A 26,869-nucleotide genomic window follows, 5' to 3' on the forward strand; every position below is an offset into this window, starting at 1 on the left:
CTGTGTTGGTTTTTTTTTTTTAATGAAGAGTAAATCTTGTTACTAGATCATGCTCTTAATTACAGTTAGTATATGACGATGAATGAAAGCATAAAAGTTATGATAAAGAGACTAAATTTGTTTCATTTCAGGTTGACCTATGTTAAATATTAGTCAAGGATGGAACAAAAGACGTAGTATCACTTTATGTACACAATTCAATCCTTTTTATATCTTGCATGCAGTTAAACAAAATGTAATTAATAAACAAGCTTTTTTTTTTTTTTTAAGGGTATCTTGGTCAGGATGGCCATTTTGGATCATGTGAAAACAAGTACTGTGGTCTGGGCAGACACTGCGTTGTGAATGGGAAGACCGGTCAAGCTGAGTGTCTGTGCATGGAGCACTGCAAGCCACATTACAAGCCTGTGTGTGGTTCTGATGGAGAATTCTATCAAAACCACTGCGAAGTGCACAGAGCTGCCTGTCTGAAAAAGCAAAAGGTCACCATTGTACACAATGAAGATTGTTTCTTTAAAGGTAAGTGTGGCTGAACAATACCTGGAATATTGTTATCGAGTATGTGTTTTCAAGCAGTTCAATTAAATCTCTATGGAGTTTGCACTGAGTGTACAGTGAATAAATGACTCAAAGTTAATACGGTAAGTATTGCACTCCAGAGATATCTTATGGATTCTGTTTTTTCCTTTTATTTATGCTCAGTCCTCTGGGCAATCACCCCTTTTTAACTTGAATAAACCAGTTGTCTCATGGAAACTAATCTATGGTAGCTTACCTTACAAATGTTGTTGCTGACCTCATTCATCTGAATGCACTTTCACTCCCAATGCCAGAAGGATGTTAATTTTTGTTATGGGGAAAAACAGAATTTAGGATTTCAGAGGGGTTTTGGAAGGTTGCAGGACCTGTGGTTGTATTTGGTATTGAAGTTGATAGACCAGCAGCTCGTTTGTAGCTAAAGGGGTCTTCCTTGCTTTGAATTTGGACAATGAAGAGTTTACTTGTATACTTATGACAGCATGCAAGTTTAGTTACGCTTCAATCTTCTGAATGCAGAGAGATGCCAGCCTGAATGCTGTCAGATACACCTCGTATTAAGCATTTTCTGCTGAAGATGTTAACAATAACAACTTGCCTTTTTCTGTGTAATTTGAGCACACCTTGCAGGTTTCTGGAACTCTGCCAATATAGACATTGATTAAGCATATTTATGAGTACTTTGACAGATTTGCAGCATGTTTTTACTGGTTAAAACAGGTGGATGGTTTTGGAAGGGAGGGGAAATGTTTTTAAGTAAGGCCCTTTTTAATTAGTCTATCTGGGGATGAATTGATTCATATTCTTTTTAAAGACTGCCCTATTTTTGTTAACATTCTTCTATGCTGTGGATATATTTGCACCCTGAGTAATACCAACTAATAGCTACTATTACCACAGAAAGAAGTCTACTAAAATATTTCTGTTAAATGAAATTCACCTTTGTAGGGAACATTCATTTAAATTACAATATTTCACTTGAATACAATCTTGTAAATTCTGGTTAAAATACTAGTATAAGGTTGTTCAAATGAAACCAGTTTAAAAATTTTAAAAGTTGAATTTTTCACTACATTTATCATTGAGGAATTGTCATTTAAATGAAGAATTGGGCTTTTTTTTACCAAATCCAAGCTCCGATGCACAAATACAGCTCACTGTCCATGTGGAGACCAGTGGTGAGTGGTGCCCTGCAGTGGTCATTACTGGGCCAGTACTGTTGAGCAGTATCTGATCTTTGTCAGCAACGTGGACAGTGTGGACAGTGGGATCAAGTACACTCTCAGCAGCTTTGCTGATGACACCAAGTGGTGTTGTGCAACAAACATGCTGGAGGGAAGGGCTTGAGAGGTGGGCTGATGCAAACCTCATGAAGTTCAACAAAGCAAAGTGTGAGGTCCTACACCTGGGTCGTGGCAATCCCAGGTACACCTGCAGGTTGGGTGGAGGAGTGATTGAGGGGGAACCCTGTGTAGAAAGACATGGGTGTAATGGCTGATGAAAAATTCAACGTGAGCTGTCAGTGTGTACTCAAATCCCAGAAAGCCAGTTGAATCCTGGGCTGCATCAAAAGAAGCATGGCCAGCAACTTGAAGGAGGTGATTCTGCCCCTCTACTCTGCTCTGGTGAGACCCCACTCAGAGTACGACTTACGATTCCTGTGTCCCCAACATAGGAAGGATGTGGAACTGTTGGAGCAAGTCAGAGGAGTACCATGAGGTTGATAAGAGGACTGGAGCACCTCCCCTATGAAGACAGGCTGAGAAAGTTTGTGTGTTCAGCCTGCAGAAGGTTGCATGGAGACTTCACAACAACCTTCCAGTATGTGAAGGAGGGCTACAGAGAAGCCAGGGAGGCATTCTTCATCAGGAACTGTAGGGATAGGTCAAGGAACAATGGGTACAAACTAAAAGAGGGAAAATCTAGGCTAGATAGTTGGAAGAAATTTTTTATTGTGAGGGTGGTGAGACACTTGATGGTGTCAGAAGAGCACTGCCATCTGTCTTCCTTATTAGTTTAGCAGACATCCTCTAGCACAAATGATCTCACTTCAAAGGGCTGCTTCTGAGGCCAGAGAAATACAAAAAAGGTCTTGCATTCAGAAAAAAACTATTCTGAGCATCTTGTTTAGGCTTTCACAAAATTCTTCAATAGAGGCTAATCTGCACTGTGGCAGAGCGTGAGGGGAAAGAGATTCCTACAAGGATGCCTTCAAGATGATAAGGTAGTCACTGTCAACAATGACTATATTATGACAGCAATTAAGTATTTTTACTTTCTAGTTTATTGCTAATCATTGATTTTCAGATCAAACCGTTGTGAACTTAATATTTTTTTAAATATATTTTATCTGTTCTAAATTTTATCTCTAGCAAGGTCATGCTTTGTGGTTTTTGGGTTTCAAATCTTCCTACTGGGTTGATTCCTTCTTCTCCCCCCTCCCCCTTCAGGGGAAAATATTTCTTCTTGCATAAATTTTTAGTTTTAGATTGGCTATGGAGCTCAAGATCAGCGAAGCTGAGAAATGCACCTTATTTAAAAGAGTAAGCTTAACAGAAAACACTTTAGTATTCTGTGTGTGAAGAATAAACTTTTATAAGCAAATGTTCTATATACCTGATTAACATTACAATAGCAGTTAGGTAGCTATAATTATTTAAATAATACGTCTTGTAACTGAATGATTTATAGTTGATCTCAAAAATCATGAGTTCTACTTAATGGTTTGAAAATTGCTCTTTTAAACACTTACATGATAAGTGGAGTTAAAGGACTGACTTCCTAAATGAGAGAGATCTTTGGCTTATATGTTGAAACTCCATTAGCATCACTGAGAAATGTATGTCTTAGCTGAGTTGTGCGTGGAACAACACAAACAAAAAACATCAAATCCTTCACAGGGAGCCATGTCTGAAACATTTGATAAACGTATTTTAAGGTAGCAAAAGTTAGCTGTTTCAAAGCTGTACTCTGCTGACATGCTGTTTTTTTTAAGCTGAAACTTCAAATTCTTGTCCATTACCTGCCTTTTATTTTAGATTATTTATCACCAGATTCATTAAACTCCTTTTTTTTCCTTTTTTTCATTGTCACTTGCTAGCTTTATTTCTTCACACCAAATTAAATCACCCATTCTTTCCAAAATGTGTGCAACACAGGCATAAAAGGTAATTGAAGTTGAAAGTTTTAAGTATCATTTTGTTTTTCCTGGATGATTGAGACTTTTATGCAAATTGTACATTTTTGACATGGATCAAGATAATGGCCATACTAAATTAGAAATTACTTTTCCTCCACTCCTACTGTAATTTTTCCATCAGTTACTCATTGGCATGTCATGATGAAATAAATGCAAAGATTTTTCTAATGGTTTGGTTAGACGTTGACTGTGACCCTGAGAGTTACTTAAAAAGCTGTCTCAATTTCTTCTCATATAGAATCAAAATGTATTCTGCAGAGAAGATATTTACTTTTAATTCCCTTTCTATGTATCTAGATGAGAAGTATTTTGTATACCTGTAGAGTCTTCTATTTCCCACCAACAAAGTCCAGTGTTCTGTAACTGCATGTTAGTCAATGAAAGTTTTGCAGTCGCTTTTAGAAGAGCTCTTAGGCCTTAACTATCTAAAAATGTTAAGTATTTAGGATTATTTTAATAATGTAAGAGAACTTTAGAAAATGCTTTGTGGTCTAAGGAACTTTCTAAGAATATCAATGAGGAAAAAAAGACATGGTCAACTACCAGGATGCCGAGTTCAGTGATGGGAAGAAGAAGAAACATGAATGAGGAACTAAAGGAAATATTAATGATAGCATTCAAAGTTCAAAGGTTAGATTATTCATTAGTTCTGATATTGACCATATGAGCTGGGAATTCTGATATGCTGATTGGCACTGCTTTTGTTTGCTTGGTGAATAGATAGTTCCTCCAGGGCATGAACATAAGAGCATGCACGGGCTAGATGGCCTCTGTATGCTTTCTTCTTCTTGTGTCCTGGATGTTTCCAAGCCACTCACTTTGTGTTTCTGAGCAGGTTTAGTTTGCTGACTCACACTGGGCTTGATGCATTTGTCTGACCCCTTCCTGGCTGTTGCTAGCTGTAGCTTTAACGAGCCTCAGAGGGTGGTAATTCAGGAGGATGCCTCCACCCCTGTCTTTACTATGTGAAGTGGCACTGAGAAATTAATGGCTTTGTGGGGAGTTTAGAAGGCTGGAAACACCATTCTTCAGCTTCTATAAAGTTCAGTTGGACTCTTGTGTGGGACAAGGTACCGGGTAGTAAATGTCACAATCTGGATGTCAAATAAGCTTCAGTTATATTTTAATTTTTTTATTTACTTCTTTTGCTTCATTTTCTTAAACCCAGGCCAGTAAATATACACGAGAGACTAAAAAATTCCCCATGACAAACTTCATCTCGTATTTTCTTTCCATGCTGAGCTGTTTACACTATATTTATTTCTATTCAGTGATGCACTCAATCATTATGACAAATGGCAATTTGCTTGGAATCTTTAGGAATGTAACAAATACTCCTATATATTATGAATTTTGTAGAATATTTCTGGAATAAAGTTTACTTCATATGTAAGCTTTTTACTTATAAGTAGCTTCTGTAGCATTCTTATGATGTTAACAATATTTAAAATTCTTCACTTTCTATTTTTCTCTCATTTTTCATTTGGTGAATATTTGAATTTGTTAAATAGTCTGTGAGCTTCAGATTTCTTACTACTATTACTAAAATGTCTAGATTTCAGAAGACTGCTATAACATTTGATTTTCAGGCTGTTCCCAAGGAGAGAGTAGAAGCTTAGGCAAGAAAGTTTACTCCTGAGACTAAGCTATTCAGGGCAGTGAGGACAAGTGCTGACTGTGGAAAAATTCAAAACAAGTATGGGCAGACTGGAAAAAGTTCAGAAGACATTAGCAAGAATGACCAAAAGTAGCAAATGGCTTGAAGAGAATATGGAGGCATCTTAAAAAATCGTCAGGGCATACTAAGAGTGGATATGAGTAGGCTGCCTTGTATTCCAGTGAAAGAAATAAAAATGATTGAATAAGTAAGTGGCAACAGATTCAAAACAAGCTTTGGTGTTTGATACATAGCAGACCTCATGAGTGAAAGCAACACAGGATTTCAGAAGCAGAATGTAAATACTAGGGAAAAGGCTGTAGGCTTTTCCTTTTGAAAAAGGGCTGGGGGGAGTGAATTGAAGTGAACTAAATCCCAACAGTAGCCCACAGAAAAGGTCTAGAATACTGATGTAGCCTCTACCACGACTTCAACAGGATTAGTTCAAAGCTTTTAATTTTTTGTGTGTATATGTGATTTGTGCCCTAGGTGAGTGTGGTCTTAGACTGGGTCCTGAAATATTGACACACTAATTTAGAAGCACTGACATTTATTTAATCCCATTTGATGTTCATATACTTCAAAAGCAAGCAAGTCTCTGTCATGTTGCTAGTTTCACTGCAGGACATATCTCATCTTGTCTTAAATGTAAATCTTGAACAGTCATTATTTAAAGCTGATCATTAGCCAGTCTTTCAAAAGAAATTTATGACATGTTAAATTGAGTAACATTGTGCTGGAGTATTTTCATTGCAAAAGATCTTATTTTTGAAGATTTATTTGCTTCTTTACTTTGGCTATTATTTGGTTTCTCTGTTGAAATTCTCAAAAACATCATTGTGACACTCTTTCTGAAAGCTTGAATTCCTGCAGATAGCATACACCCTTAAGGTTGCTGCTGATAAACTGTCAAGCTTCAGCTATCACTCGAGTTGTATGCTAAACATTAACCAGATAGTGAAAAGAAATACCAAAAGTCTTTCAGAGCCCTATCAGAAGACTAAGAAGTAAGAAGGATTCTGGTTGATCTCAAAAGGAGTTTAATAGAGCATAGGAATTATTTGACTGAGATTAGTAATTCAGCTCATGATCTCACATGTTCACTTAGTGCAACACTTAAGAAATTGATCTTAAATACTGAATTCATGTAGGGATAGTATATGTTTTTAACTATTAACATTAGTAATTGTACATTCACAGAGCAGTGAAATTCAGTGTTAATGGCAGGTGTACTGCTTCTTCAGCACTTTGTTGGAAAGTGATTCTCTAACCAACGGAAAACTGGTCCTTTTTGATGTGCTTTGAAGCCATGCTAAATTTTAGCACTGTTACTGTAGTCTTCTCTCCCCACGATTCATTTTCTTGAGCTGCATTACTCATGTGATTTGGAAAACTGGCTGGTTTTCCTCCATCGTCTGTGCAAGATTTGACACAATTTGTCTCTCTTAAATTCCACACAATCATCTTGAATTGTGTAAACTAACTGTCATGAAAGACCTACATATGTAATACCTGCTACTAAATCTTTAGAGTGGAGCTAAGTTCATTTGTGAGAACCCGCATATCACAAGCTTAATTTAAAAACTAAACATTCAGCAGACCCTGCATCATTGCTCTTGGTGATACTGTACCAGTTTGCAACTAGAGCTTGGACCTCTACTTTTTCTTTCCTCCTTTGCATTAAATTCACACTCCCAAAATGCAGGATGGTGCAATGACAAGCCTCAGACATGTTATGAATATAGGCTTGGGTTTTTTGACTACCTAAAGATATACTGCCAAGACATCCCTTGTTTTCAGTGTCTGAAGCAGTCCCAATCTCTATATATCAGTTCCTTCAATGCTGGAGTGTGTTAATCAGCTCTAACCTGTCATGCATTCTGCATTCATATAGTGATGAGGAATTGGTGTTCTCTAGATTATATCTGTACAAAACTTAATGAAATTTACAATTTCTTGTAAGGTCATCACTGCTGTTTGACACCACACAAAGAGATAGATTGTGGACATCACAGATGGTAGAAAATTTTAAAACTTTTAATGCTTCCAATATTGATGTTGTAGCACCAGATGATTTCTGAAGGTCTCTTTCAACCTCAACCATTCTGTGGATAAGCATCTCTAAAAACTATTCTTACTTATTCATCTTCAGCCTGGTTTTGAAGAAGCAGAATGTAGCACACAGTGCTAAAATTCAGCCAGTAGTTTCCGGTGCTGTTGAGGAAGAATTGGAGAGATCAGAAGTAGAGTTCTGGCAAAAGTATGATCAGTGGAGAGGTGGCATTAGAGTCCTACTAGTGCACTTGCTTCTAACCTGGTAACTTGGACCTGCAGCTAGGACAGCCCTGGTCACAAGAGAGATATTGTTTGCTCTCTTCCTGCTTTTTCAGTAGTGTCATAAGTGTTAACACGTTGCTAGCAGCAACGTGCTAAAAGATTGTACAAGTATGGTTCAAGTAATCTCTGTATCCTCAATTTTTAATATCAAATTCGGTACTATGGGATAGTGAATATTATTATGCAGTAAATAAAACTAAATTCAAACTTTTGTCATAAGTTTATAATAAACAAAAGAAATCTTTAGGCAGATACATAATTTTCCAGTTTTGAGTAAGCACAAAGTGTTAATTCACATTGGCCTGTCTAATGTAAACCTTAAAAAGTTTCAGTTAATAATGTCAGAATTATCATTAGGTCTCGTGGGAAATATTTCTGATGGAACATATTGTTGGCCTTTAAAAATCATTAGCAATTGGATGCATATACAAGGCATTGGCTTGATATTTGTAATTCAACTTGGCTAGTGTACGGTGTACCAACTTGAAAAAAGCTGTAGCTTCTTTTACAAACACTGAAGAGAAGTAGGCATGAAAAAATGATTTTTTAATTAGCTACTCTAGTAGCTAATAATGGAAGGGGTAAGTAAATCTACAGTAGATAAAACCTGTAAGTTAGAAGCTTTCTCTTGTGGCCTGCTGTCTCTTTGAATATAGGATAATAGAAATATTTGTGGGTTTATGGTAAACTAAAACTAGGAAACTAGTGTTGCCTTTTCAGGGTTATTTGCTTGTTTTGAACTTGTAGCACGTTAGTGGAATCTGAGAAATGGACTATAGTTCAAAGAAACTTAATCTACTCGGTTGATAGTGCCTAGTTTAGGTAAATTCTGTCAATATCTGTCAATATTGTTTTTTTTCAGCTTTCTTGGAATCTAATAGAAAGTGCAGAGTATAAGTAAGGAGATGCAAGAGCCAGATACTTCCAAATTCAAAATCTTAGTAGATCACTACCTAGATGATTTTCAGTTTTTCCTTTTGGTTCGTCTCATCTTGTGACTAGAACGCATTGTGGTACAAAGATAACTTCCTAGTACCACGTTTGTGATGGCAGCTATCAGGTTATTATGCTTTTAATTTTGAAAGTCATGGCACAAACAAGAGTTAGAAGTTATCAGAAAACAATTAGCTACAAGCAGTTTCTACAGGCGAAGACTTGGGCAGTATACTCTGTTAACTGTGTCACAGACAGGTAAATAAATAAAATAGCACAATTTTTATGAACACTGTAGTGTATATATTTATTTACTTCCAGGACTTGGCAGTTTTTGTGTAATAAGTATATTACTGTAGTTGAAAAAATAAAGTATTTATACCACTGTAACCAGTGTTTATATTGTTACTATATTAACAGAAAGCATTGCAAGCAAAAGACAATAATATAAAGTGTGGCAGAGACCTTAATAAGTGATTCAATGACAGCATTTTATTTTTTATGGAATTGTTGATACCATGGAATACTCCTTTTGACATAAACTGCAATTAAAATGGAGTATATTGTCAGGGACAGATTTTTTCTGAGATAAAACAGACATGGCTCATATTGAAATTTATATGGAATGGCCAAAAGGGTCCTCCAGCTGAAACTGATTTTAAAAGACTAATCTCAGGAAATCAAAATAGTTAATTTTTGCCTCCGTGTAATTTAGTTCTCTCTTTGTCTCTGAACTTCTCCCTTTTGCTGTCTTTGAAGACAGAGCTTTGTTACTGACTATTTATAATTAATTTCTATGAAATGTGTAAAATTTATATTATTTGAAGTTTATACTTTTCATTAAGAAACTAGCCTGCTCTCATGGTCCTTAGCAAATGTACTTTTCCTGATACTCAAGCACAGAGTAAATAAAATTTGATAAATTGGGTGATGAAATCTAATTAGATCATTTAGTCTTCTCTTTATCTGGAATGATAATACATATTTCATTTAAAATTGTTGAAAGCAAACAATACAAATAAAGGAAAACAGATTGCAGCAAAAATAGATTAAGCTGTAGCCCAAAGAAATAAGCTAAAGTAAAATCATACAAAACTTCCACTTACTAAGAATGATGTTTCATATTTTTGCATGTACTTGTATTGGCTTTGGGTGCAATTAAATCCTGAACTATATACTGCCAGGAAAGTTTGTTTCCCTCAGGGCGGGAACAGATGGTGGAGATTTTTTTTTTCTTTTCACCATTTAGAGACCAAGTCTGTTGAATCTCAACAAGAAAAAGTATTTTTACCAAAGGAAACTGCTGATGTTGGCCTTAAAGCAGTAGAATTCTTAGCTGCATTCTCTATAGGGTTTTTACTAAGACTCCTGGTAAAGAGGCAGTCTATAGAAGTTTTGCTATTAGCAGTGTTTTAATACAGATTTGATATCAAACCAATAATGTTAGTTGTACAGAATAGAAAAAGAGCTATTGACTAATAAAATTGTAAGTTTTCATTTATTATTCAGCCTTTGTTTGCCAGGATATTTCAATGTGAAGCAGGAAGCTATGAATTAGCATCTCCTAGTAATCACTTGGATAAGGAGAAAAATAAATATCTAAATGCACAGAGAATAGCAGAACTGTTGTTAATCATGAGCACAAGTAAATTCTATATTCTTAATCCCACCTGGAAAAGGAGAAAGAAACAGTCTTGGAATCTAGTAGAATGGCAAGCTTTGTATGTTGGAAAAAAAAAATCTGAAAGTAGGAAAAGTTATCTTTGCAGTGTTAAATACTAGTTATGGTCAAGAAGTTGTTTCATCAGTGCTTCTAAATTTAAGACAACTCCTGAATGAATCAGTTCTATGTTATTTTCCTATTCCATCTTCTCTTTGATAAAGGTCCTTGATTTTCAAAAGGAGCATAAAGATTTTTATTGGTCTCTAATGATGCAAACTATAGCTGTACAATCATCATTTTAGAACATGAGCTCTGTGTGCTCTTAGATTTGCTGTTGTTTTATCACAATTGTAGAAGCATCTTTAAGTGTATTTGCTTAAACAGATGGTGAATGACCGCACTGGGAATATATCTATCTTTTTTTTACTGTATGATGAAGTTTTAAAGCAGACATTTTAGCTATGATAGTTGGGAAAACATATTTTTGTGATAAATCCTGTAGGAAAAAAAACTGGTAAAAGGTTTTAGGTCCCTAATAATACTGAGTACATGACATTGATATAGATTAAATATTTGAGCGAACATAAGTGACACATACTGTCTATAGAATGCTAATGCTTTCTTTAATTTTAACAGTACTTGAAGTATTTTTTTAAGAAACTAAAGACCATGTGTTTCAGACTTTTGTTTACAAAAAACTCTGAAGTACCAAGGACTGTAGTATGGATGTTTCTCTGACACTACCATTTGAGTGAACTCAGGATCTAATTCAGGATCTTCCTACTGAGTCTAATGAAGATTAGGTTCATTGAAGCCAGTCAGTTGAAGAATATTTGTTATATTTACAAGCATGAAAGATGTGAAAGGGAATCCAAAGGAGAAAATACCGGGTTAGAAGTTTTGGGGTTTTTTAAGGCTTATTTATTTCAAACCAACCAACCAAACAGAAAAAAAACCCACCAAAACCCAAAAACCAACAAAACAAAACCCCCCAAAAAAGCAAAACTATTAAAAACACACTGGTTTTACCAATAATGTGATGTCTGTTGTTCTTTTACAAAATGCAATCAGGTCAATGTTGTGAAGTCTGTTTTCAGATCACAGATCTCAGGCCAAGTCTAAGTCTTGAGCTGCCCACTTGTCTTGTTTGATAATTTTAGTACTCAAATGGAAGGTAAAGAACAGCAGTAAGGGGAACCACTCTGATGATTTTAAATACTCTTTCACAGGCCTCGTAGTTTGGGCCCTAAGATTCAAAAAGAATCTGTAGCCTAGGCTTTTCATAAAGCTATCTGGTATCCTGCTGCATAGCTGTTCCAGTGACACATTAGGATCCCTGGATGGTTTACAGAGATGCTGGATGTGTCTAACATCAAAACAAAAATGTATACTCAATCTTTAAAATGTTTTTTCACATGGAAAGTAACTCATTGACAACAAGTAGCAACAGAGAGCTGACAATAAGGCTCCTAAATTAATGTATAATAGAATACCTGTATGCTGAGCTGGGGTTTTTCCTATTGGTTTGCCCTAGGATCATCATCCCTAATGATGCATGTTCTGATTTCTGCCTTACTTGCTTAATATATTCCACAGAAAATGAGGATTAGAGAAAAGGACACAAGATAGTAAATTTGAATGCTCTTCTGAAATGGTTTTAGGGTTTGCCTGAATTGTAAATCCAGACCCAGAAATCATGAACTCCCAACTCCACTGTTCTAGACATGGGCATAGTGAAATGGTGCAGCATTTTGTTAAATTGTCTGTCTCTGACAGGTTGTTTGTTGGGTAAATATAACAGCTGGTGTCAGTTCCTCACTTAGGTTGGATGTGGTTTACCTACTCTATACGTTTTGGAAGTTTGCCTCACAGTTTACTAATTTTTTTAAGGTTTTCTTGTATGACTCCATTAAAGTGTTAAAAAGTTTAAAAATATGCCAAGAATGTTGATATTTTTAAAAAATAAAGTTAGACTTGCTTTGTTTATGGACAGTATTTGTAGAGAATAGGTAGTTGAAAAGCAAACAAAGAGAGACATCAGAAGGAATTCTTATGACATTTCATGTGCTTGTTGTAGTGGTTTGGGGTTTTTTGTTTGGTTGGTTTTTTGAGGATTTTTTTGGTCTTAATTCTGTTTATATTAGACTAAGAAATAACTTTTGAAATAAAATAGAGGCATTTCCTTTGATTAATCCTTTGATCTCTGTGAACTTACAATATAGTATAGTCCTGTTCCTAGGCAGCAGGAAGTCTGCCAGTGATAGATATTACTGTTAAGTCCTGAGTTAACATGGGAGACTCAGGAATTCAACTGAAATAGCTAGTTATAACAGCTTGCAACCTTTATTAATTTTTTTAGTTCATAGATAAATGGACATGTGTCTAGGCACAATATGTATAGTCATTAGAGTTGTCTTGATATTCTTTGTGTAACACCAACATGTACGTCCATATATTACTTTGAGATGAGTTAAAAAACTTTCCACCGCAGCCCCAAAAATAGTGTTAAAAAAAAAGTTCATTTTGTTAGTTTTTTTACTCTACTTGCAAATAGCAGTGGTGATGGTGGCCACGAAGACACTTTCAAGCCTCATGGGGCTTAGATGTGCATCTTTACATTTCTTTCATGCTATGAATGATCTGTAGATTGGACCAGTCTATGGTGTCCACTTTGCATACTTGCTTCTGGAATATGAAAGCCTGGGTACATAGACTAAAAAGGGCTGTTTTCCTGAACAATGCTGTTATTTAGATGATCAAAGCATTGGGATGCTAGGATGCATTGTAGATATATTTTCAGTCTACATGAACAATTTTCTTGAGTTGTATACCAATTTTTTACCAAGCATTCTGGACCTTGCTTGAAATTAAAGGAATTTTTTAAATGAAAAGTGAATGGTGGCACAGATAGATATCTATTTTGTGCTTGTTTTTGTTAAACTTCAGACAGTGCTATTTTGAGAAAAGGAATGAGACTGAAATGATAATGATAACCCAAAAAATTCATGAAGAGTTCACCTGATGAACGGTTCAGTATTTGCAGTATTTAAATGCTCTTTTATATGGCATAATTTAAGGACTTGGGTTTTCAGTGCAGAAGACTGAATGGAGTATTATTATTTCTAAAACCCAGAGAATAAATCAAAGAATAAAGAATCTTAATTCTCTGTTTCTTGTAAGAGAAAGTGAGTAATTTTAATTTGTAACCCTTTTTATTTGCTTATTGGACTGGTAAGGAAGAGGAGATTCACTTTACAAGAAGTTAAATGCAAATTTTACAGAAATTATTTGTGTAAATAAAAATTAAGAGGAATGTTTTTGGAAAATTCTTTCTGCTGTCACAAAAAAAAAATATTTTAAAACAGTTTTTTTTTTTTTTTTAAATTGTAATAGTGACAGGAAACAGATAGATTAACTTCTCTTTGTCTAGAGCTGAGTAGATGCAATACTACAAGGCCAGGATGATCAATTGACACAACATGTAAAATAAAGCCTAATAACTCCCCAGAAATGACATCAGTCTAAATGAGATTCTGAGATACTAAAATGGAAAAAAGAGTAGAGTCATAGTCCTTAAATAAAAAAGTCAAAATCAACCAACCAAAAAAAAAAAAAACCACAACAAAAGAACACCGTACAAAGCAAAGAAGCAATCATGCTGGAATTCCTGTCAAAATAAACTGTAAAAATCTGTTCCTACAGGCATTTCACTATTTTCCTTGGCATAAAATTGTTGGCAGCTCCAGTCTGTGAATTGGTTGGCCTTGTTCTCTCCTTTCTCTCAGACTTGAGAGATCAGCGGTACTCAGTCATGATAAAAAGTAGCCTGGAACGAACCACCAATATAAATTTAAGGGTGGTTTATCTGAGTACCAGATTAATAGATTAAAAAGCATCCTAGAAACAGGGGTCTTACAGTAGCACAAATATTCACAGGCTATGATTGTTCTTACCTCTTTAATCTTTTCCTTGATATACAAAATTGAGCTAGGTAATGATGATCTCTGAGGGCTGAAAATGGGCAGCTGCTCCTTCATTGTGCGTGTTTTTTGTTTTGGGGTTTTTTTTAATTATCTTCATAGGAGCCATGGAAAACCCATGGAGCAGTAGTTTCTCTTTTGATCTGAGCTGTTGGAAAAATGGAAAATTATCTGTGTGCAAATAAAAGGCTGAACAATTATCTAATAATATTTTTTCTGCATTTCTCACGTATTGCTTTCCTAACTTCAGGAATGTAGGAAGGTTCTGTTAACTTAACAAAATGTATTTCATAGATTATTAGAATTTTCAGAATGAGTTATGCTCTCAAAAGTACTTCTGAATGCTGAGATAACACTATGCACAATTTGGTCTGCTTGTTTCAACAAATCACTGTGTTTTAAAGTTCAGATTAGCACATTCCTAACATTAAATTTTTAATGTGTGTACACTTTAAATACTCCTAAATTATTACTCTAGGAATGATGGCTCAAGCCTCTGAAATGCAGACTCTATTACAGTTGTCAGAGAAGTGAGTTCTGTTCTTCCCTTTAAATTCATATACTTATTTGTAATTGAGGAATAGTGATGTTCAGCAGAGTGTGTAGGTCTTTTAAGGTTCAGGTAGACCTAATACTAGTTTGTGATGAAACAGAATACAGGGACAGAGATGTCCTGAGGAATCCCATTTCCTGTTGACAGTCTTTATATGTCTCAGTCCAGAAACAAACCAAGTCTACTGGTATATTTTGTGCATTTTGTTCCCTGTGAGACACTCCTAAGTTGAAGAATTTTTCTGCATGAATGACTTGGAAGGATTTACTTTCTCTCCTGCAGAGGATGCACATCTATTATGTGAAACCTCCATCTTCCTTTATATTTTAGGGAGTAAAATACAGCAGACATATTCACTGAGTCTTGATATTTTGTTGTTCTGCTTTGTTTTGCATTTTTGAAAACTGCATCAGCAAGTTTTTTTCCCCTTTCTTACATGACAAGTGTGACAGTTGAGACAAATTGCTGTCACCTCAGTGTTCTTTTATTTAGTATTCAAACTCTACTTGGTCTTCCTCGAAGTATCCTTGGTCAATGTTTTTTCTAAGATTGAATATTTCTTTCTCATCTCCATCAGAGTCTCTGTGGCTGCAGAAAGAATTGTAATACCCTGAGATTTTAACTGTTGTAGTCTAACCTGCAGGCAGCTTAACACCTCAGGAAGGTGTGCATATAATAAACTCAATCCCAGTCAAAAACTGGACACAATGAACTCATTTTGCTGTGCAAATTTCAAGGTTTTATTCTGTATCACTGTTTGTAATGCAGTAGTTGATGAAGCCCAGGTTATCTAGCTAGCTTCTTTGTGCCAGTGTATATAGCCACTGAAGAAAACTCTCAGATTTTAAGGTAAGTTAATCCACATAGGTTCTTGTTTGTATATATATTTGTACATGCAAACCAATAAATAATACTAAATTTATGTGTTTATACATATTAATATGTTTACAAAACATATTGGCTGTGAAATTGTGTCTTCACAGAAGGGAGATTTACCATCACTAATTATGCATATTTTTTTTTTAAATCCAGAGTGACAACTATGTAACCAGAAGAAAGTGATAGTAATTAGCCAATGTTCAATGGATGTGTGTTATCACAGTCCTCTGGACGTGCCAGGGAGATGAGAGGTACAAACAACATGTTAGTATAGGGAACTTCAAAGACATTTGAAATAAACAAGAAAAAAACAGCCCCAAGGCCCCCCAAAACACCTTCCCCCAAACCCCAAACTACTGAATTTTAGCTTAATTAAAAAAAAAAAGGGTGGGGGAAAATATCTTGGGTGGAGTAGAAATGAAATGTTTCAAGAAGTTAAAGAGGGAAAGAACATTGTAAGTCTCAGAAGTTCTTGAGGTCCTTAAGGGGAAAATGAAAATTGTCTGATTCCTTCTGCCTCTGCTCTTTCCACTTTTTTATGCAGTCTCGGTGTCCAGAGGTTGCTATGTTATACCACTTCCTTTTAGTAGATACCCATTTGTTTTAAAAATAACCTTCCAAAGGAAGGATTTATTTAAAGGAACCTTGATAGTTTTTCCTTGTGCTGCTGAGACTGAGTTTTCATCTCTGTTTTGAATCTCTGCAGGGAGTATTTTCATCAGTATGAACACTAAATTACTGTTTCAGACTTGCCTACGGAAAAAAGTTCCTTTATTACCTGATAATCGTCTCTGCTCACAATAAAAATTGGTCTACTCTGGACAGCATTTTTAAATGTTTTGGTCATCTGAATTTTCGTGACTACTAATAAGATGCAGGAAGAGACATGAATAGTTTTTGGATGTATTTCAAAGTACAGGCATTTAATAGCATTTTAACTGCATTTGCAGGCAATAGCACCATTTTCTTAATAGCAAAGAAACCTCTTAAAGGTAGAAACTTATCAGTTGAACTGTTTTCAATTTCTTCCACTGACATCCAGTATCAACTCTCAAATACATCTCATGCTGTTATGAGAGTCATAGCAATTCGACCAGTCTAATAAATATACAATTATTTCCTTAATTCACAATTTGAAAACAATGCCTTTGCACAGTCTTCCAGACATGGTTTTTATGGGATAATTCATAAAATTTTTATTCATATCTGTAAGCCTTTTGCTGCCTTATTATACTTTGGGAATGCACAATAATTTGCTTGTGGTTGCAAATCCAAAAATGTTTTCATTTTAATTGAGTTTACATTAAAGAAAAAAATAGATTCCTGGTAAATTATCTAGTATGTGAAAGTTTGTCTATAGATATAATGTGGATATATGTGCAGCACTGCTTACAACAAGGACAGGACTGTGTAGCATTTTTGATCTAAGGTCTAATACAAAAGCCATGTGAGTGGCTCTTTAAGCTGACTTCAGTACATACTTGCGCAACTCCAAACAGCGTTAGACAACTAAGAACATTGACCAGTTTAAATGACTGTGTTAACTTTGTCACATCATCAGTTTGTGAATGTCTAGGATGGAGCTGGACATTGTGTACCAAGGGTCAGGCAAGATGTAAGCTCTGTAGAAAATTGCTGCTGTGTCATGGAAACAAAATCATTTGCATTTGCCAGTGCATAATAATTTATGCAATTTTTATGAGGGCATAACTCTTCTTTAAATTCTATTTTCTTCACTGGGAATATGAGCTGTGTTCCATGGTCTGCATGAAGTAACATCCTGCCTGAAGTAACATAATTGTTATGTTTCTGTTCTACGTTATTTGTTAATATAGAGAATAATGGAAACTGTACTTATCTGGTGTAGTTATATTAGTAGTAATTAGTGGAAGAGTCATGTGGCATAGCCAACTAAAGACAAAGTTGTTGGGGGAGAGTTACACCAGCGTGTGTGTGTATATTCACACGCCCTCTCTCTTCCTCTCTGTATTGCTTTTTTTCATAGAATAATAGAATGGTTTGGGTTAGAACTGACCTTAAAGGTCATATAGTTTCAACCCTTCTACCACGGGCAGGGGTGCCACCCACTAGGCCAGGTTACTCAAAGCTCCATCCAGCATGACCTTGGACACTTCTTATTGCAGACAGGCATAATGCACCTGTGTCACTTAGCAGGTCTGCTTCTCTTCTCTCTTTCTGTGAAGCACACTTTATTTATACTCTACAAAATCCACTGCTGAGGATAGTCTTCCTGTAGCTGCTTGACCAGATAGATGCTACCAACTGCATCCAAAAAATGAACAAAAGACCATCAAATGTCTCTGTTTTTACCCTCATGGGGTTTTCCAGAGTGGAACTCACAAAACTCACATTTAAATGCAAGCTAATAAGTCAAATTAAGTATCTGAAATGATCTGAACCAGTGTGTCCAATAAATCAGTTTTGATGTGCACGATATGGAATTCTAATGGTAAACTAGTAGATGATTTTGGATTTACAATAGTAAGTCAGTAGACATTAAAAAAAAAAAAGAAACCTGAATGAAGAACATTTTTTGATAAGACAGGTACTCAGCAGAGTAGAGTACTTGTATGTGCTAAGAAGAAAAGATTAATACCTCTCTGGTCATGCTGAGTACAATGTCCAGCAGGGGGAAAAGAGAGACTGAAAATAAAGTCTGAGAATGACTATCAGTGATGGATGAGTGGAAAAATTCCTTAAGAAATATAATCAGAGATCTATCAGGAGGAATAGATGAACCTGTGACTCAGGCAATTCTAATGCAAGTAGTTGTAAAATAATGTATCTCTGTAAATCAATATCAGGAGAAAAAAAATAAAAGCATGCAATTTAAACCTAGAAAAAATGGGAAAGTAAGAAGTCATAAAGAAAATAATTTTGGATTTGCTGATTGCAACCTGCAACACAGTTCATTTTATGAATGCAAATAGCATCTAAGCCTTGAGCACGGAAAGGGATTTTGGAATCTTAAGACAAATGTTGTTTTAGAGTACATCTTGTGATTGATATGCAGAGTTGTTCTGTATTTAAAAGAGATATTTAGAAGATCTATTTCTGAGCTCTGAATCCTTTATGCCATCTTTCAACAAGAAGGAGCAATGCTATTTTGACTAAATAGTTGAGAGCAATAGTCATGGAGGTTATCTAAGATGTCCCTTGGCAGATCAATGAATATAAGATCCAAGAGGAAAAACAATTGCAGGAAAACTACATGAGATCTTTAATTGAACAGCTAGCCATTCTCTACACTACCGTAATCCTTTAGCTGAATTTGTATTTTTTGTGCTAGTGATTCTTCCAATAAATTAATTAGATAAAGCTCCCTTGAGTTCCTACTGCATTTATCATCAATAATTTCTGAAAGCATAGTCTGCTGTTGTGCAGTGCTGATTTGAATTTAATGCTGGATGACAAAATGGACCTTGAAAATGCAATGTGATGTTCTTTTTATGCTTTTCATTGTAATTTAGACAAGTGAGAAGTAGGTATGGTCACACTTAGGCTTAATTATTTTGTCGAATAATTTTTATATGGAAACTAGTATTGCTCAAATCTAAAAAATACTAGGCTTACCTTTTGTAAGTATTATAATTTTATACATTGAAAAATATTTTAGACTTGTGTCTCAGGAAGTAGACAGATATTTGACTAATAAGTACAATATATGCAAAGTATATTTTACCAACATCTCTTTCATATTTCATGTACATTATGCAAGGTGAAACTGAGTTAACTTTTGGAGTTTGGGTTAATGATTCTCATTATTTCTAAGTTGTTTATGAGCTGCAAATATCCATAACGAGTTGGCTGAAGTTTTGTTTTATAAATTTAAAGGTAAGGTACTATTTGACTTGAATTGGTGATCAAATGCTTAGATTTTGCTTGTTTAGCATTTTATGACCTGAAGAATATTACACATGATGTTTCCATACGGAATATACTTTTTCATCATGGAGACTTAATGAACCTAAAGTCCTCTGTGCACAGATTTTGTGATAATGTGATGAAGAATGATTATAAAATGTGTTTACAGATATCAGTAGGAATAATTGCACAGGAAGATTTAATTCTGTGTTTCTGCTTAACAACACAGCCTGGCTCACTGTTTCAGACACAGTTACAAGTGTTATCTGTCATTTTTATGGTTTAGAGAGAAGCTTTGAATTTTGTGTACCTAATACACTGTTTCATGTACTTTTCAAAATTTTACTCAATTTTGGCTGAACCCGTTGGTTAACTTGCACTGTTACATGCTCAGTGGAAGTCAAGTTTGGCACAAAATAGTCTGCAAAGTTTTAATCTGAGCTGAATGCCCTGAAGTCCAGAGATAGAAGATTTGCACGGAGATCTATTTTGTTATTTAGTTCCTGCTGGAATTTATATAGAATAGAAAACAAACAAGGAGGTACCTTTGCCACTACTCAGAGCAATACAGAATTATAGAATATTTGGATTGGAAGGGACCTTAAGATCATCTAGTTCCAACCTCTCTGCCACAGGCAGGGGTGCCATTCACTAGGCCAGGTTTCTCAGGGCCCTATCCAACCTGGTCCTAAACACACAATCACAGAATCTGTTGAGTGAAGAACCTTTTTCTAATATTCAACCTAAACCTTCCCTGACACAACTTCAGGTCATTCCCTTGTGTTCTGCCACTGGTCGATACAGAGAAGAGATCAGTGTCTGCCCCTCCTCTTCTCATGAGGAAGTTGTAGACTGCAATGAGGTCTCCCCTCAGTCTCCTCCAGGCTGAACAGACCAAGTGACCTCAGCTGCTTCTCATACGGCTTCCCCTCAAGGCCCTTCACCATCTTCATTGCCCTTCTTTGGACACTCTCCAATAGCTTAATATCTTTCTTGTATTGTGGAGCCCAAAACTGCACCCAGTATTCAAGGAGAGGCTGCAGCATTGCAGAGCAGAGTGGAACAATCACCTCCCTTGAAAGGCAGCATGTAAGTTCCTTGTTCAAAATGCCCTCTGACTTTTGCAGCTTTAGAAGGTAGAAGATGCTGTTTCAGATATGTAAATATTATTGTGTGATTTTTGGGTTCCCCAAAATGTGTCTGAATCTCTCCCGTAATGGACCTGTCACTGCAGTGAGATTTAATAGACTGTTCACTCTGTCTCCTGGCCTGCAGTTGAAGTCATGAAAAGCTGACTCAGCTGAAGTCGCGGAGCGTTTCTTCATTGGCTTTGTTATGGCTGGTAAATTTCATCACAGAGGGAGGAAAGGAGTCATAAGGAGGCAAAAGTAATACCATGTATCACATCATTTGTTTCAATGTCAATTGGCATCACTTTATAAGAAATACTTAATGTATTCTATGTCCTTACCTTACATCATCATTTTATAGGAGTTTAAATTAGATTTTTATAACTTAAATACAATCTCCACTGTTAAACTTAGAAATTCTTGGGCTTTTTCAGGGCAGAGACTATGGTTTTGGGGGGAAGGATTTGGGTGAGAGTGTAGAAAAATATTATTTGCTAACTTTTTAATTGATACTGGCTTAGAAATCTCTTCCAAGTAAAGCAATACTTTGGTGTCATGGCCTTGTCATATGTACAAGAAAGTTACCCTCTGATTAACTTGTGTATGGCTTGGATTTTTTCCAGTTCATTTTGACTAGAGTTTTCATCAGAAAACATTAACTAACAGGAACACTGAGTGTACATAAACTTCATTACAACCTGTTATTTCTAGCAACATTGTAGGTACATGTTGAACGTACTGAAGTAGTAAATTCTTTGGAACAGAGAACTTTAGATTTGGCACAATGGAATCTTGTTTCACTCTTGACTTATGATCATTAAAATGCTCATTGACATTGAATTTATTAGTTAATTTTATTTTAAATATTGAAACAACAGAAAAACCTCTTGGGAGTTATCAAGAGTATATTTTGCTAGAAACTAATCTTTTTGATCTTATTTAAAGTTATTTTATGAGTATCTGTCCTCAGATTAAAAGATAACAAAAAATAAAATGTTGTTTTCCTTCAACAACTTCAAGTTTTAAATTGTGCATAGCCAATAGCTAGAAAATATAGAAATAATCAGGACTTACTTTGGCTCATATATTTAATATTTCATCCTGAACAAAACCATCCCTTTCACAGCTGCCATATGACCTATGCTTCTGATACTTTCCTAGCATATACTTGTGTAGTTATCCAGTTGTAAAAGGTATTAAGTAGCTTATAATTTTACACAGAAATTTAAGGATAGCAACTGTAAACTTCAGTTCTTTTAATCACATTTTAATGCTCTCTCACACAGGCATTCATAACCATGTTTCTTGAAATTCCAAGCCACTTACTCAATTGTTGTCATCTATAACTCCCCTTCCCTTCTATTTGGGCATTAAATATTAGTATACTATTTTTCAAAGTAGAACTGCATATTGAGGGAGGGGAGAGATTGGTTTTATTCCTATATGCACTTACGAAATTAGTCTCCTTGGCTGTCTTTTTTTTTCCTTTATGATAATTTCTTTTTCATTTCCCTTGCTTATTGCTTTGTCCATTTAGTTTTACATTATTCATCAATGAAAAATGTACTTTGTTAAGAAACTTTTATCTGTAATTTACTCTTTTACAGTTAACTTTCATGTCTGTGTAGCTTTTTTCTTTTTCATTTGGCTTAATATCATCAATTTTTTCTGAATCTGGACATAATCTAAAGTAGCAGTGAATCTTCAGTGCTGAGAAACATAAACCTATAATTGCTGAGTCTGGGAAAGCACAGACTTTCAGATGTATCTTTATTTTTTTAATATTGTTCCATGGTTAGCTATTCTGGTCGATGTGTGGGTGCTATAGTGAGACACATACCTCACCAACTTACTGTAGAGAAAATATGAGCATCATTCTTCTCACTGCATATAATATAGTAAGAGTAATTAAGTCAGATTATACATGTGCCCAGTTTGATATCTTGGTTTTGATGACAGCCAGTAGTGGATACTTCTGAAAAAAAATCAAGCAATAGGCAATGGATAAAGTCATTCTCCCAAAGTATGTCTTCTCAAATTCTGGTAATCAGGAATTTAAGGACTCAGGGCTTCCAGCTGACCTGTTCTGCATCTAATCCCATTTATACTTTCGTTTTATAAAAAAAAGGTATTCCTCAATTGAATTGTAGCATATATGAAAAGCTCTTCCTTGTGTTTTTTAAATGTACTGTTTAGAAAATTTATTTTAAATTCTGTTATTTGATTGAGACAGATAATTCATGGTATCACTATATGTAAGTCTGGGATTTTCAAGCTGCTGAAATACTATTCCTATAGCAAATTTGTCTGAAATAAAGTGTAACCAAATATTTCCTTCAATCCTAACCAACTCCACCCCAGTCCCTTAGAGAGTAGGACTAAATGAAATCTTTGGTTTTTTGTTTTATTTAATTGTCCCTCTGGAATCTTAGTTTAACATTTAATGCCAGAAACAAGTATGCGTTTCAGACAAGGACTCAAGAGCTTGTTGCTGACTAAGTATGTGACTGTCACAAATGAGTTAAGTCACTTGGAATCTGTCTGGCATAGAGTCAGAATTTTGTTTTTCAATGTATTTCACCTGTAGGGACTCATTTTCCTAGGTGTATTCAGAGCTCTGTTAAAGCAATTGTAAAGCTTATTGAAAGGGGAGTGTTGGTGTCCCTCTTTCATTACTTGTGTGGTAATATGGGAAACATGAATCAGATGCCCCTTCAGCTTCATTAGGGGTGGAGACTAATTCAAGAATCATAGCTCACAACAACGGTAATTAATTTTGAGGGTTGGTCTATTCTTGTTGAAAGAGTCTTACAACGTTAGTGTACCAGTCAATGGCTGGAAAATAGTCTCTAGGTTACTAGTTGGAGCACTTATGTGAGAGGATCAAGCCCTAGTCCTTATTCCAGTTACTGTTTTAAGCTGTGGAAATTCAATTGAAGAGATAAATAGGTAAATTTTAATAATACTCTCAATTCTCACAGCTGAAGAATCTTCCTGGAGATGTAGTATCTGAGAAGGAATAATTTGTCTAAAGAAAGTTTCAGGTTTTTAATTTTTTTTCATGTGAATGTCTCAATTGTAAGAAATATTCCCCACTGGTTTAGTTTTTAAAGCCACGCTTCATTTCCTGTTGCTTCATGTGTCTGAAGGCTTTTGTAAACATCATCTACATTAATTTGGAGAGCTTAATACTGGTTTGAAATGGTGTAACAAAGAACAAAATGCGGTCCCAAATGTGCTTTGATATGAATGTGGTGGGTATGATAGAATTTCTCAAAATTCCTTAACTATGGCTATTAGAGCTAAAAACTTTAGGGATACAGTTAGCTGCCTTACCATAATTAAAGCAATTTCTTATTGTAATCTACCTTTAATCAGGCATACCTGAGAGCTGAAATCAACCTTTTTAAAATTCTCATATTTCATGCCTGAGAGGTCTTTGAAGTGTGAGTATATTAGAATGACTTTTTTGCTTATTTTATTCTGCAGTAGAACTTTTTTTTTTCTTTTCATGGCAAGTTCTTGTTTAAGTCAGTCTTCTCTGAAGTAAGTCTTTTGCATCTGTACATTTAAATTTCTGTGAGCTAACTAGTTTCAGAGAAAGGTAGATTCAGTTTGTAAGAAAGACTTCTTGATTTGGATTACTTTTCTTAGTTCTCTTCTCATTTAAGCTTATAATAAATATTTTCTATAACTGATAAAATTTCCAGTCAGAATGTCCTCAAATATACACCCACAATTGAAAAATATATTTTGTAGAAATAGGTGCTATAGATACAAACTATTGAACAGTAGAAGTCCTGAGATACCATTTCTCAGTGCTTTAGGATTTTCTGGTATTTATGCGCTCTCTCTGCTTTTTTCACTGATTTCCTTTTCTCAGACATTAAACCTTTGCTGTTTCCTCCTATATCCTAATTTTGTCCCTGCACTAGGTGCCTTTTGGCTTCTCTTAGTGTGTAAAGTTCTGGACTATCCTAGTTTCAAATTTCCACCAAGTACTTTTACTCTTATCTTAGAATATTTTCCCAGTTAGTTAAATATTCCATTTTTTTTTCTTTTAATATCATTACTTTTTTTTTTTTTAAAGTTTCATACAACAACTAAATCCTCTACAACTATATTATTTAACCTTATAATTATAATTATATTTGTACTTTAGCAGTTTTTTGGTCTTTGCTGAGGTGAGCAGTTCATATTTAGTTCACCTAAATCTTGGAACATAAAACTCCCTCAGGCATTTAAGTTCTTCAGTGTTCTTCAAGTCTGTTCTAATTTGACAATAATTTTCTGGTCATGTGCCCAGAACTAAACATGCTGTACCAGAAGCAGCTGTGGAAGTGCAGGATATCCAGTACTCAAACACTGTCGTATGTAGCTTTTGATATACACAGCCTAACACAGCAAAAAGTTTCTTGCTACCAATTCACACCAATAAAATATATTGTTTTCTCTCTTAATTCCCCTGATTTGATGTTGCTCTGGAAATTCTTTTATTTTCTTCAAAATCTGTTCTAAATTATTTTTCCCAGTCTAATACAATTTCATTATTTTTAGATTATGTTTTGAAAATCTTTATCTCATTGATATTGCATTACCCCTAGCATGATTTATGTATTTCTTCAGCTTATTACTTATTGAATCTTCTAGGTCATTACTGAAAATGCTGAGTACTAGACCTAGCAAAGTTCTATATATCACCCTAGATGGGACCTTTCACTGTTCAATATACACCATGTCTTAAAACTCTGTTGAGTGTGGATTATTAACATTTTCTTCCCTTATGAATTCTAGTAAGTATGAGTTAACTTTGTGACTGTGCTAAATCACTCACTGAAATAGGAATAATTCTCATTCATTAGATGCTTTTGTTTTCCTTTTCTCTGTGTTTTTCTGAATAACTATGAAATTCAATCAGAAATTGTATTTAAAATTAAATTATTGTTTTCTTTCCTGAATTGACATTTTTTTTCCCCTTCCACTTTAAAATTAACTTTTGATATTGCTTTCTAATACTATTTTCTCATATTATTAATGCAAACTGCTATAGGCTGGTATAGATACAAATGAACCAATATATTTTATAGATCTAATTCTCTAAAGTGAACAAGCATCTCCTTACATCAGTTCTAGAAAAAGAAAACATGAAAAGTCTTCCTAACCAGTGTGGTATGTCCCCTTTCATAATACGCAGAATGTAGTTTTCAGAGGCCTTATTTATTGCTTCATTTTTCATCACTGAAGATATATATATGAGTAAGACTGCAATGTAAGACATTTAGTTACAGGTAAGTGGGTAGTCTAGCACAGAATTTTCTATTTGGACACTTTCCTGTGGCAATAATGAGTTCTCTTCTCTTCTTGCATGTGCCCCCTCGGTGCTAATTCTTCAGCCTTTCATGAGGATAGGTGGAAAAGCAAGAAATACTAAAGTGAAAAACCAGCTCAGGGAAGGACCATACCTTATAAGATGCCTTCTGAGTACAATGTTTTGATTTTTATCTGAAAATGTAAAACTCTCTAATATATTATATTGAGGCAAAGGTGCTAACCATTTATTTAAGCCTGAGTATTTTTTTCCTGAGCCCGGTCTGTGTTTAGACTTAATGATGTGGGTTAGCACTTGTTCCTTTAATATTATATTGGATTGGGTATGTCCACTGAAGTCAAATTACATTTGAACTAACCAACACTTAAACTTTATGGCATGGATTATAGTTTTTTCTTATTTCTTTAATATTTTAAACATTTTATTTCTTTTTAAGAAATAAACTAGAACAAGTTAATGTGTGCTGCCATGTTGTTCCTATGTAGCTGGGCTGGAGTTCTGAGGTGCATGAAGGACATTTCTCTGCATGCTTAGAGTAACAGTAGCACTGCAGTACAACCCAGTCAGGCTCTCACTTAGGAAGGATAAAATTGTGAAGTATGCTTGTTGAAGTAGCAATCTTGTTATTTAACCACCAGAATCAATAAAAACTGTGTTGAATATATTAATTTTTGTGCATTTATATATTGAGTATTTCTGGAAGAATTATTGACAGGAAACTGTACCCTTCTAGTTGCAGAAGGAATGCTCTATTCTCAGTCAGGTGAGTGTGCTGGAGACAATCTTT

General features: G+C 35.0%; 1 protein-coding gene across 1 annotated transcript in view; it reads left to right on the forward strand.

The window, feature by feature from the left end:
• FSTL5 (follistatin like 5) overlaps window positions 1-26,869 on the forward strand; it is a 272,551-nt gene that overhangs the window by 68,694 nt on the left and 176,988 nt on the right. Inside the window, exon 4 of the mRNA XM_008933129.3 lies at window positions 271-519. Coding sequence (XP_008931377.2) covers window positions 271-519 — 249 coding nt within the window. The remainder of the gene's footprint in view (window positions 1-270; window positions 520-26,869) is intronic.

This window comes from Manacus vitellinus, unplaced genomic scaffold, assembly GCF_001715985.3.
Source record: "Manacus vitellinus isolate BGI_N305 unplaced genomic scaffold, ASM171598v3 scaffold_0_pilon, whole genome shotgun sequence".
In the NCBI taxonomy this organism is placed as follows: Eukaryota; Metazoa; Chordata; class Aves; order Passeriformes; family Pipridae; genus Manacus; species Manacus vitellinus.